Below are 12462 nucleotides of genomic sequence, written 5' to 3'. Positions count from 1 at the left end.
ATTGATATAAATGACAACCAAAAGTGGATCCATCACCAGTCCATGTGGAGCACCGCTGGTCACAAGCCTCCAGTCCAAATGACAACTCTCCTCGATTTCACTCTGTCTCCTGCCAATAAGTAGAAACACACACACATTTACACACACACATACAGAGACACAGACACAGTTCTGTCTTTAAGGCAGAGATAGATATGATTTGATTGATAAGTGGATCAAGCGTTACAGAGGGAAGATGGGAGAATTTTGTTGCGAACATGACAGCCATGATCGTACAGCTGATCAGACTCGATGAACCAAACTCTCCAGTTCTGCACCAATTTCGTACGCTTTGTGGTTTATGCTATCGGAAATATCTGCTTAAGAGAGCAGTGAGGCTGGGTTTGATAAATACTTTATTGAACAGAGTAAATGGGAATGTGGGATAGGTTCGAGGAGCTGAATGGTCAATTTCTTTCCTATTCGTTGTGCCCTCATGTCTCAAAAAAGAGAACCTGACTTGCTGCGAAGTTCATACAGTTTTAAATTTAGAGATTCCCCCATTTAAGATTGAGATAAGGATGTTTACATCTCCTTAGGGTTGTTCTCTCTGTGCTATTCACATCCCCAGGGAATAGTGAAGACTGGACCATTGAACATATTCAAGGCTGATCTTGACTGACCTTTGTTGGACCGGGAGGCAGTGTTTATTGGCAAGAGAGAGGAAAAGAGTTTTCAGCCGCAAGCAGACCAGCCATAATCTTTATAAACTGATAGGCCAGCTGGAGCTCCTATCTCATATGTTGTTCTCTCACTGCACCCCTTGACCCTGTTACAGAGGGAGAGGAAGACCTCACTCAGCCAATCAGTATCGCTGCAATGAGGTCGTAGGAGCCCATTCTGCAACTTTAATGAGATACATAGAAATAGAATGAAGGATTCAGTCATAGTATTATAGTGATATACATCAGGGGAAAAGACTCTTTGGTCCAACTCATCTGTGCCTACCAGATATCCTACAGTAATTTAGTCTCATTTGCCAGCATTTCGCCCACATCCCTCTGAATCATTACTTTCTATATACCCATCTGGATGACGTTAAATATTGTAAGCACACCAGCCTCCATCAATTCCTCTGGCAGCTCATTCCATACACATACTATACTCTGTGTGAACAAGTTGCCCCTTCGGTCCATTTGATATCTATCCCCTCTCACTTTAAAGCTATGCCGTCTAGGTCTGGACTCCCTTACCCTAGGGACAATACCTTGCCTATTTACCCTGTCCATGCCCCTCGTGATTGTATAAACTTCTATTAGGTCACCTCACAAATAGTTTATTTTAATATGTAGTGACGACGACAATTTTCAGCACACCACCAACCGCCAAAAATAAAATTAATGATTAAGATTATTGGTTGTGATGATTAGGGGACGAATGTTAATCAATCTAATAGGAAATATCCCCTCTTCCTCAATGTCTGTCTGGTGACAATTGAGCACATGACTGCTATTGCAGAATAATTCCATTGCTGCATCTGAAAGACCATCTTTTTGTCCAGGTAGCGATTCCCCCAAATTTTAGTCAATATTCTGTGCTCATTTTCAAACTCCCAGGGATCAGGTTCATTGAGGGTACGAACTCTACCTGATCATCTGACAACAAATGGCCTGAAGGAGGATCACTGAAATCAGAAACAATTCGACACTCAGCTACACAGCACAGCAGGAGGCCATGCAACCTTTCTGGGCAGGTACACAGGAACAGGGAAGCCCTGGTCAACTACCAAGAAATACAAAATAGAGAGAATTACTTATTTTCCGGTTGGAAAGCTGCAACTAGTGGAATTCCTCAGGAATCAGTGTGGGGTCATCAACAGATTGAAATCTAGATTATTGATTTGGATGAAGGGGCTGAATGGACTTGAGCTCAATTTGCTCAGACACCAGAATAGTCATTCCATAAGATGTCAAGTGGTGAGACGGTGTCTGCAATGGGATACAGACAGGGGAGGGCTGTGAGCAAACCTTTAGGAAAAAGAAATGCACCAAGTCGGTGACGGGAAGTTTATGTTTTGGGGGAAGCATAAACCCACCAACACTCTCAAACAAAAACTAACAAACTTAAAAGACCCATTACATTCCATGGACAAAACCAACGTCGTCTACAAAATTCCATACAAGAGCTGTCAGAAACACTACGTAGGACAAACAGGAAGAAAGCTTGCCACCAGGATACATGAACACCAGCTAGTCACAAAAAGACGCGACCCTCTGTCTCTCGTAGCCCTACACACGGAGAGAAAGTAATACCATTTCCACGGGGACAACACATCTATCCTGGGACAGGCTAAGCAAAGACATGCCAGAGAACTCCTAGAGGCCTGGCACTCCAACCACAACGTCATAAACAAACACATAGATATCGGTACCATATATCGACCCCTCAGAAAACGAACAGGAAATGACATCACCACAAACCCCAGGAACACCATCCAGGACAAACATCTAAATAGAAAGCAGGAGACAACAGCTTCGCTTCACTTGGAGGTCGACACTGATGATGTTACCTAGCCAGGTAATGAAACGTTTGGATAACAAACATACAGCTCAGCGAGCAAACCTACACCCCTTAAAATAACATAAACTATGTAAATGGAGGCAGAATGCAGAACTAGGTGCTCCAAAGGGATTCCTGTGTGCTGGGACGTAAATCACATCATGTTAGTCTGTAGATGCAGCATGTGATTTGGAAAATAAATGCAATGATACTCTTGCAAAGAGTATTGGGTCTGATCTTAAGGAAGTTTTTCTGCATCTGTGCAAGCCGTTGTTGAGACGACATCTGATGTAGTGTGTGTGGTTATAATTCCACTGAAGCGAAAAACAAAGCGTTTTGAAACTTTTCAAAGATGTTTCTCTTTACTCATTCTTGGGATGAAGGCATTATGTTATGTATGATTAGATGTTTAGGCCTGAGAATGAGAAATGTTCTTATCGAGCATATAAGATTTTAAGCTGGTGAAAACTGATGAACATTTCATCTTGTATGGGAGAACAGACTGGGAAAGTAGTTTAAGACGAAGATGTATTAATTTAAATACAGATATTATGAAGATATTATAAGTTGTATTTTAAAAGTATACCGGAACATGTAAACACATCTTCAAATTTAATGGGGCTATTTGTTATTAAAGTATTGGCTCTGCATATGACAGCAGCAACGATGTACCTACATGGAGAAGGGAATATCAATGGAGTCGTACAGTTCAAAAACTGTCCAAAGAGACTTCATTTGGACCAGTTTGGGGCAGGACAATGTTATTGCGTTATTCAACTAGAGAGGCAGGAAATGTATTCTTCCTGAGAGGGAACAGCCTGTTGCTCCCTCCCTCTCCGTGTTCCTCTTCCCAGCAATGTGTGTGAACTGAAAACTCCTCAGTCATCTTTTCCACTCATGGAGGATTCCTGTTGAGGATTCACTGGATTTGCCCCACTGCCTGAAGTAAAGGGAATTCAGAAAAATCACCTATTCCAGGAAGTGATCCCATTTCCAGGAGTTTGTAAGAACAGAATAGCTCCATAAGCTGAATGATACTTGGAACAATCACTAATGCTTCCTTTCATCATGAGTTCAAATAATATTTGGGCACAGGTCTTCTCATATAACGCTCTGCCGAGATTTTGTTGTTCTGTTGGTCATAAAACGTGTGCATGTGTCAGTACTTTTAGAAAGAGAAACATTGGTGCTCAGATTTGTAATATCCAACCTGTTTGTCATGTTGCTTTCCAACGTAATTTGAGTAACTTTGTTTGGGTGATAATTTTTTTAATTTTAGCAGATTAAAGAATCCTGCCTAAGTTGTTCCTATACCTTACCCAGTCAGAGACCTATATTGTTGGTCAAACCACCCAATCTGGTTACATTAGTATTTGCAGTGAGCAATAGAAGCATGCGACGAGGGAAGTGAATAGTGACCTGAAGGATAGCTCGATGAGCCTGATGTAAATAGTGTGCACGTTGTTGGAGAGGATTGTGAGGGAAAGTATTTACATGCAATTGCAGATACAACTACTGATTAGGTATGGTCAATATGGTTTTGTGCATGGGAAATCATTTCTAACAAAATTGATTGCGTTTTTTGGAGAGGTGACAAATAAGTTTAATGAAGGTAATGTTGTAGACGCTGTCCATACAGTGTTCAGCAAGGCATTCGACAGGATTCTGCATGGCAGACAAATTTCTATGTTTAGATCATAAATGAATCCAAGGTAAGCTAGCCAATACACTGCAAAATTAGAGTGAAGGTAGGAGTCAGAGGTTGATAGAGGACTGTTTTTCAGACTGGAATCCTGTGACCAGTCGTGTAACACAAGGTGCTGAGTCCACTGCTTTTGTAATTTATATAAATGAATTCGATGTGAATATTTGCCTGTTTATTATGTTGACAGATCACATCAAAATTGGAGGTGCAGTGGCCAGCAAGATTTACCTTGGAGTTCAATGGGACCTTGAACAGATGGGGCAATGGGCCAAGGAGTGAAAGATGGAGTTAAATTTATTTCAATGTGAAGTACTGCATTTTGGAAAGGAAAGATACTGCAGGACATATTAATGGTAGGGTCCAGGGGAGTGTTGTTGAACAAAAGATTGCAGGATCATTGTTCCTTAAAAGTGGAGTCGCAGGTAGACACGGTGGTGAAGAAAGAGTTTGGTGTGTTTGTCTTTATTGGTCAGTACGTTGAGTATGCAAACTGAGAGATCATATAGCAACTGGGCAGGATGTTAGTGAGGTGACATTTAGAATATGGTGTCTAATTTGGTTTTCATTGATATAGGAAGGATGTTGTTAAACTTGAGAGGATGCAGAATTGATTTACAAGGATATTGCCGGGCATGGAGGAATTGAGCTACAGGGAGAGGCTGAACAGATTGGGGATTGTTTACTCTGGAACATCGGAGGCTGAGGCGTAACATTAAAGAGGTTTATAAAATCATAAGGAACATGGATAAGCTGAATATCCAAGGTCTTTTTCCCAGAATCAGTGAGTCCAAAACTATCGGACAAAGGTGAGAGAAGAAAGACATTAAAGGGACAAAATGTTCATGCACACTGTTGTTTTGTGTATGGAATGAGCTGTCAGAGAAAGTGATGCAAGCTGCTAAAGTTACAACATTTCAAAGGTATCTGGATGCGCATATTAATATTAAGGATTTAGAAGGATATGGGCCTAATGTTGGCAAATCAGTTGAGATCAGATTAGGGTGTCCACTTTATGTGGATAGGGCTCCCTGCTATACGACACTGTAAGAGAGATGAGGAGCAATTCTAAAAGGGCCATTTGAGTGGGAATTCTCTTCATCAGAGATATGTGTTCTCTCTTTGTTCACATTTATTCAAACTGAATTCATTAAATATTTGACAGACATTGAATCATGGATAATGGGATATAGACAGGAAAATGGGGCTGAGACCACAACCTGATCATCCACAAACATAGTGCCTGTTGGAGAAGGTTCATCGTGTCGAACGACCTAATCTTGCTCCTGAGTGGGATGTTCCATTGTTCCATTCAGCCCCACCAACCTGCAAGACAGGAGCAGTTGGAGGCCACTTACTGCTATAACCTGGTGCACAGAAACAGGGAAGACCATTCAGAGATCTTTCAGTGATCTAGCTCCCTTGAATCTCTGGAATAGAGAATTCCTGCCATTCATTACCCTCTGTTTGAAGAAATCATTGTCTGTCATACACGATCATCTCCTGATATAAGCGATAGAGGTGAACACAAGGGCTTAGCTCAGAGTGACAGACCCTGATATCAAGGCAGTTTTTAACTGAGGATGACATCAAAAAGCCTGAGAAAAATCGCACTTGACGAGAATCTATTGCAAACTCTCCAGAGTTTGGAGTCGTTCCCAACCCAAGGGAAGATGTTTATCATCATAAAGCATCAATCATCTCAGTTGTGGGATATAATTGCATGAGATCCTCGGGGTTGCTCCCTCAGTCCAGGCATCTCTAGTTTGTCAGTGGGGAATCCCTGCAGTGTAGAAGCAGGCCTCTCAGCCCATTGAGTTCACACCAAACAGAAGTGGGGATATTCACTCTAGGTTACACAATGTTCAGAACATTTCGTCATCCCTCAGGTCCTAAAGTAGTCTGTGTCCATGCGCAACAAAAAACCTGGACAGCATTCAAGTTAATGTGTCGGCAACATTCATGGAACAGAGCTGCCAGACACTGCACATTTCCACAGTAAACGAAGGAGTTAATTCCGCACCTCAGTTTGATGAGATTAGATTACTTACAGTGTGGAAACGGGCCCTTCGGCCCAACAAGTCCACACCGACCCGCCGAAGAGCAACCCACCCATTCCTCTATATTTACCCCTTAGCTAACATTACAGGCAATTTAGCATGGCCAATTCACCTGACCTGCACATCGTTGGGCTGTGGGAGGAAACCGGAGCACCCAGAAGAAACCCATGCAGACACGGGGAGAATGTGTAAAGTCCACACAGTCAGTCGCCTGACGCAGGAATTGAATCCGCGTTTCTGGCGGTGTGAGGCAGCAGTGCTAACCACTGTGCCACCGTGCCGCCCATTTGGATTCGCAAGACTGTGGGAAAGTCATTCAGCCCATCAAAACTATTGTGCAAAGTAGGGACAGTCCATTCAGTCTCTCCAGCCTGTCAGACAGGAAGACAAGCAGTCTGTCCAACACCACACGTCACTTACACAGGATCGGAAAGAGTCCAGTTCACACCTGGAGTCATTAAAAAGAAACAGGAAGAGGACGTTCAAGTCACTAACTAGGCACAGGATGATGTCAGAGATGCTCCAACATCACAAACAAATGGAGCAGGGCCTGAACAGATAAGACTGCTCCACCTTGTTCCTCGTGGCGTCATTACTCATAGTACATACGTGTTAATTTAACATGATATCCTGGGAGGAGGAATGAAGCCAATTTTTAACCAGTTTCAAATGCATCTTCCATCGCAGAGAGCAGACCCATGTTCTCTCTGGAAGTAAGCAGCTGGTGGGGAATGGCTAACTGTTTCAGAATGAAGGTATTATGGCTTCTGACAGGATTGTGTACAATCTAACATTGAGTGCAGGGTCACACAGTAAGTGTGCATGAAACTGTTCAGAGTTCATTCAGAGCCTGTACCTTACTGTCAAACGAAATGAGGTCTCTGCACAGGCATGCAAACTATCAGGAATCGAGCATCGTGTGGAAAGAATGGGATTTATCACCTTATCAATGACTGCTTGAGACATGATGAGTGTCCATCCATAACCATCAAGTTTCAACTTCGTATTCTCTCACAGCGCTGCAGATTAAACACATAGTTACTGCACTCTCTCCTTATGGAAACATCACGCAGTCTGGTGAAACTCCTTTGCACTGTCTCGGTAACGTGGAGATCATTATTTAGAAAGCAGATTCTCTGTACTCAATACTGGCTAAATACTGGCTCATCAAAACGCTACCATTGAGTAAGCTATATTTGCTCTGATACTTTAATAATTTTCCATGATGGACCACATATACTTAACAGTAAGAATTACTTCCTGCCTCATATGAATTATGTTAGTGACTTATAACCAAGGATATCTAGGCCCTTTTTCAACAACAGCCCTTCACAACCTCTCACCATTTAATAAGCATAAATGTGAATGATGGGATTTGTTGTTCACATCTGAATCATTTTTATACATTGTGCACAGATATTGTAGAAGATCTGATCCTTCTGATACCCCACAAGGCTTCCGTCCAGAGAAAAAAAAATCCCTACTGTACTCATTTTGTCCTTTATTCAATTTTAATACGTATGGTGTATATTCCACCCTTACCTCCCCAAGGACTCGAACATTCCCCACTGACCTGCATTCAACAATGTCAAACTTCGTCTGAAAATTCAATTACTCCACTGGGGCTGGTTCTCAAATGTCAATGACACAACTGACAGTCCACAAACTTCAGTAGGTTCAGCAAAGATAATTTCCCTTTACTGAATCTAGGCCATATCTATCAAAAAATACCATTATTTTCCAAGTGTCTAGTTGCCACATTCTTATAAAAGGTCCCAAAGATTTTTTTCACAGCTGACATCAAGTTATTTAGTATTTATTTGCCCTCTCTGTCCTGTTTTAAACGTTTCGTTTTACAATAGCTGCTTTCCAGTCTGCAGGATTCTTTCTCGTACGTAACCAGCTCTGAAGAATAATCTGTTGTTCTTTCGTTAGCTCTATTGCTACCTCCTCGATATTCTGGGGTGTAGCTCTGCAGAAGCAGCACCTTATCAACCTTCAATTCGATTAGATTTTCAAAAACATACTCTTCATTAATTCTAGTTTCATGCAGTTCCTCATTTTCGCCAGTCCTGCTGTTCGCTAGTATATCTGGAGGTTTGCTTCTGTACCTTCCTCAGGGACATAAACTCAGTGTATTCCTCTCAGCTGGCAGATGGCTTTTGACAAACAGTGAATATTTCGGAGGACTGCACTTCGAAGATGATGCATATGTTAATAACTCCTGCCTGGAAAGTTCCAGAACTGATCCAGTTCACTTCATGGTGAGTGTCAGCACATTTCTGTCCCTCGTGTGAGGCGAGAGGTTTTACTGATGGAGGGAACACAGCGCAGTGACCACATCATTTTTGAAAGGTTCACATTGGAATATGTTTGGAATTGGTTCAGCTTAGAAAAATATTCCTGGAAATACCTGGGAGGATAATAAAATGCCTAGCCCCTCGTCATGTAGAGATTTCCTTCTGTGTAATCTCGACTCCATTTGTTTCCCATGGACCCAAACTGTTAGAAACGAAAATTGCTTCTTAATAATCGCTCTAGACAAATTCAGGAAAACAAAGTTTTATTAGCAAGTCTGCAGAGTTGGGCAGCCTTCTGAGTAAAAGGCGCGCTGAGGCTTACAAAGTTTCTCATTATATACAGTACAAGTCCCTCCCCTCCTTGGTTCTAACGAGCCATGAGGTTCACATTCTTAAAAACATCATTATTCTCCAACTTGTATCCTTATCACAAAGTCTGCAACAAATGTCTCCAGACCCTCCCCTTCCTGGCTCTTAACGAGCCATGAGGTTCACATTCTTAAAAACATCATTATTCTCCAACTTGCATCCTTATCACAAAGTCTGCAACAAATGTCTTCAGACCCTCCCCTTCATGCCTCCAGACCCTAGAGGTGTTATTTTTCTCTCCCTGTAGTCTTATCAGTCAAGGACTCCTTCTTCCCTGCCTGTGTTTATGGTTTCATCAATCAAGGGCCTGCTTGTTTTACTCTGCTCACGAACTGCATGCACTATTTTAAACTATTCTAATTTTGAGTATACAAAATGTTTTAAGAAAGCAAAAGTCTAATGTTTTAGAAAAGGAGCAAAAGTTTTATCTTTTATTATAGATCAGTCTGTGGTCTAGGCACATCTTAAAGTTTCAAACCGAAATTACCTCTCACAATTCCACCCTTTTCTTTTTTAAGATGTGCCTAGACCAAGATAAGCCCCCCCCCCTTCTTTAAGGGCCCGTGAAATCTTTGGACTTTCGCAGCAACATCACCTTAAGTTCCCGTGTCCCACGTTGTGGAACCACCACTGCCTGGAGTTGGGAAATATTTTTCTGAATTAGAAGCTGAATACAGGGGATTAGGCAGGGTAATACGAGAAGAAGAATCACAACCCCCCCAACCATCAGTAGCGCCGTGCGCCACCAACTACCACCCAGGAGACCATCCCACCATCCGATGCCACTAAGAGGACGCCAAGATTGTACTGGCACATGGGCCAATTTCCGAATTTCATCGGAAATTTCCAAAACCGCTTTACCATTATCGTCAATTTCTAGGCAGCAGTTAGTCAGGTTAAACTTCCCGCACACGCCCCCCTCCGAGGCCAACAGATAATCCAAGGCGAGTCGGTTTTGATATATAGCAGCCCTCATCTGATCCTGCTGCTTAGCCAGCAGCTCCAGGGCCAGGGCAGTCCGGTTAGTAATAACCTCTACGACTGCTTGGAGCCTGATAATTCGATTTAACATATAGATAGGAGTACGGTATCCCCATGATCCGTCCTGTGCCCATGTAGCTGGCCCGTAGTATTCAATAATCCGGGCCGGTGGCCACTCATCCCCCCAATCACCGACTTGGATATCCCTTGGCGACCTACGGAGGGAGTCAAAGAGTTTAACTCCCAAATCATCGCCTTCCTCCCGGGGTAATAGGAAGAACGCAGGTCGTATTAGACCCAGGAAGCATACCCCAGCCCATCCCATGGGCAGTGTGGAGTATGCCTGATTACCGCATATCCAAAATAGGCCATCTGGAGCAGGCCCTCCCTGCCTCACAACGTCATCCCACAGCTCCTTTACCACAGGGACGCCCTCATAAGGACCAGGACCACTACAATTCCAATATTCGGGCTCGTGGCCCCGTGCCAGAGTCTGGACAGGAGTATCCCAGCATCGACTCCCCTGACAACCACCACCCCAGGCTCTCATCATGTCATCGGAAGAATCAGCACCTAGTTCGTCAGAGGAGGAATCAGAACGTAATGGAACGCAATTTTGATGACCTCGGCTTGCAATGTACCAAGTAATATCCTCAGGCCACCATACTCGTGTGGTCGCATCCAATACACTCTGACAGGGACTAATTCCTACCTCCACGGTCCCCTTTCCTTCAACACATAACTGGCCCTCAGGACTATTTGTCAGTCTCCACCCCTGGCCTTTCCTTTCGTTGACATGTGTCCAAGTGGTTTGAAGCAATTCCCATATGTCTAAGCTGTGACCAGTCCATGGCCATTGTTCTGACATATGCGGCCCCCCACAAACCCAGCAATTGCTAACATTTAAAACAGTGGCTATCCTAGAGGTAAGATCAATAAACAGGTTTTGTGTTACATCAGGGAGCTCAATCCTTTCTTCTACCTCTTCGTATACAGATGGCACTTTAGAGACCGCGACCATTCTTTGACGGTCTTGCCCTTTCCCCAACCCCCGATCAGTGTTCTGTACCCTGGTCTCCTTGACTCTGTCAACCTGCTCTCTGAGCAACACGGAGGATAGGCCCCACTTCCCAGTTTTGCTAACACACACCCAGTGGTCATTTGTAGGGCATCCACGGACTTTGCCACCGTATCCTTTATTATACACCTGATAATAAGGTCTTCCACCCTCCCGACATTCTTGCCGTGCATTCACATCGTAACACCGATCGTCCACATGGGAGTGAGAAACAAATGATCCCGAATAGATCCGACTCCCAAGCCTCACCGTAGTCCGACATTTGTCACATCTCCCCTCACTCTCCCCCACATACAGGAGTAAATTGATCAATATCCCCACCAATACAGTCCAAGTAGAGTTCATTATCGCTGTCTTTTCAGTTTGACCACCAACGGCTTGTCCCCTTGCTCGCATTTCCAAGTGCTTTCTCCTTCAGACGGAACAGGCCCCTTTATCCTCGATGCGTGGACCCACCCTTTCTCTTTCGTCCGAACAGCTGCTTCAGTTGTTAACAGAACCAGGAACGGTCCTTCCCACCGCGGCTGGAGCTTTTCGGCCTTCCAGGTCTTAACAAGTACCCAGTCTCCGGGCTCCACCTTATGCAGGAGGAAGTCGAGCGGCGGAGTGTGAGCCAGGAGACCTTTCCTCCGGAGTTCTCTTGGGCAAATTTGACCTCAGTGGGATCCCTCCTGCGCCACGTGGTGTACCACAGATTGAGGTCACCTTTGATATTGACGCAAATGGCATCTTGAATGTCTCTGCTGTGGACAAGAGCACTGGCAAAGAGAGCAAAATCACCATCACCAATAACAAGGGCAGGTTGAGTAAGGAGGAGATCGAGAGGATGGTGCAGGAAGCGGAGAGGTACAAAGGTCAGGATGATATGCAGCGTGAGAAAATTACAGCCAAGAATTCCCTGGAGTCGTACCCATTTAACATGAAGAGTTCAGTGGAGGAAGAGAAAACGAAAGGCAAGATCAGTGAGGAAGATAAGAACAAAGTCATCGAAAAGTGTAACCAGGCCATCTCCTGGCTGGAGGCAAACCAAACAGCAGAGAAGGAGGACTTTGAGCAGCAGTTGAAAGATTTGAAAAAAAAAATATGCAAGCCCATCATTGCCAAACTTTACCAGGGAGGTATGCCCGAAGGGCCATTCTCAGAACAAGTCAGAAAGGACCCTTCTGGTGGACCAACAATTGAAGAGGTTGATTGAAACTTTAACTCTCTTCAAAGTAATATCATTTTCAGTTGGTCTCTCTTCTCCACCATTCCATCCCCCCACCTCCCTGAAATTGCAACAGTCCTTTAGAATTTCTCGGGGCTTCTGTAAACCCAGTTGATTTGGACATTTGCACAGTTAGGTAAATGATGGCCTACATTTCTGAAGTTTGGGTGTTTAAATGGTAGCAATTAAACGTGTCAATGGTGAATTTTTCTGCAAACTGTTTCCTG

General features: G+C 43.7%; 1 protein-coding gene across 1 annotated transcript; it reads left to right on the top strand.

The window, feature by feature from the left end:
• Positions 1-10501: 10501 nt before the first annotated feature.
• LOC140454381 (heat shock 70 kDa protein-like) lies at positions 10502-12223 on the top strand. Its single transcript, XM_072549088.1, has 2 exons — positions 10502-10550; positions 11616-12223. Exons 1-2 carry the CDS (start codon positions 10502-10504, stop codon positions 12221-12223), a joined length of 657 nt encoding a protein of 218 aa, XP_072405189.1.
• The last annotated feature ends 239 nt before the right edge of the window (positions 12224-12462 follow it).

Source organism: Chiloscyllium punctatum, chromosome 29, assembly GCF_047496795.1.
Source record: "Chiloscyllium punctatum isolate Juve2018m chromosome 29, sChiPun1.3, whole genome shotgun sequence".
In the NCBI taxonomy this organism is placed as follows: Eukaryota; Metazoa; Chordata; class Chondrichthyes; order Orectolobiformes; family Hemiscylliidae; genus Chiloscyllium; species Chiloscyllium punctatum.
The sequence above is the reverse complement of the archived record's forward strand: the minus strand, read 5'-3'. Positions and strand labels throughout refer to the sequence as shown.

Excerpts from the sequence above, each read along its gene's own strand:
- LOC140454381 (XM_072549088.1), top strand. The coding sequence starts at position 10,502 with ATGTCATCGGAAGAATCAGCACCTAGTTCGTCAGAGGAGGAATCAGAA. Across the intron at positions 10,551-11,615 it reads GTCAGAGGAGGAATCAGAAC|GAGGAAGTCGAGCGGCGGAG; the intron begins GTAATGGAACGC and ends CACCTTATGCAG.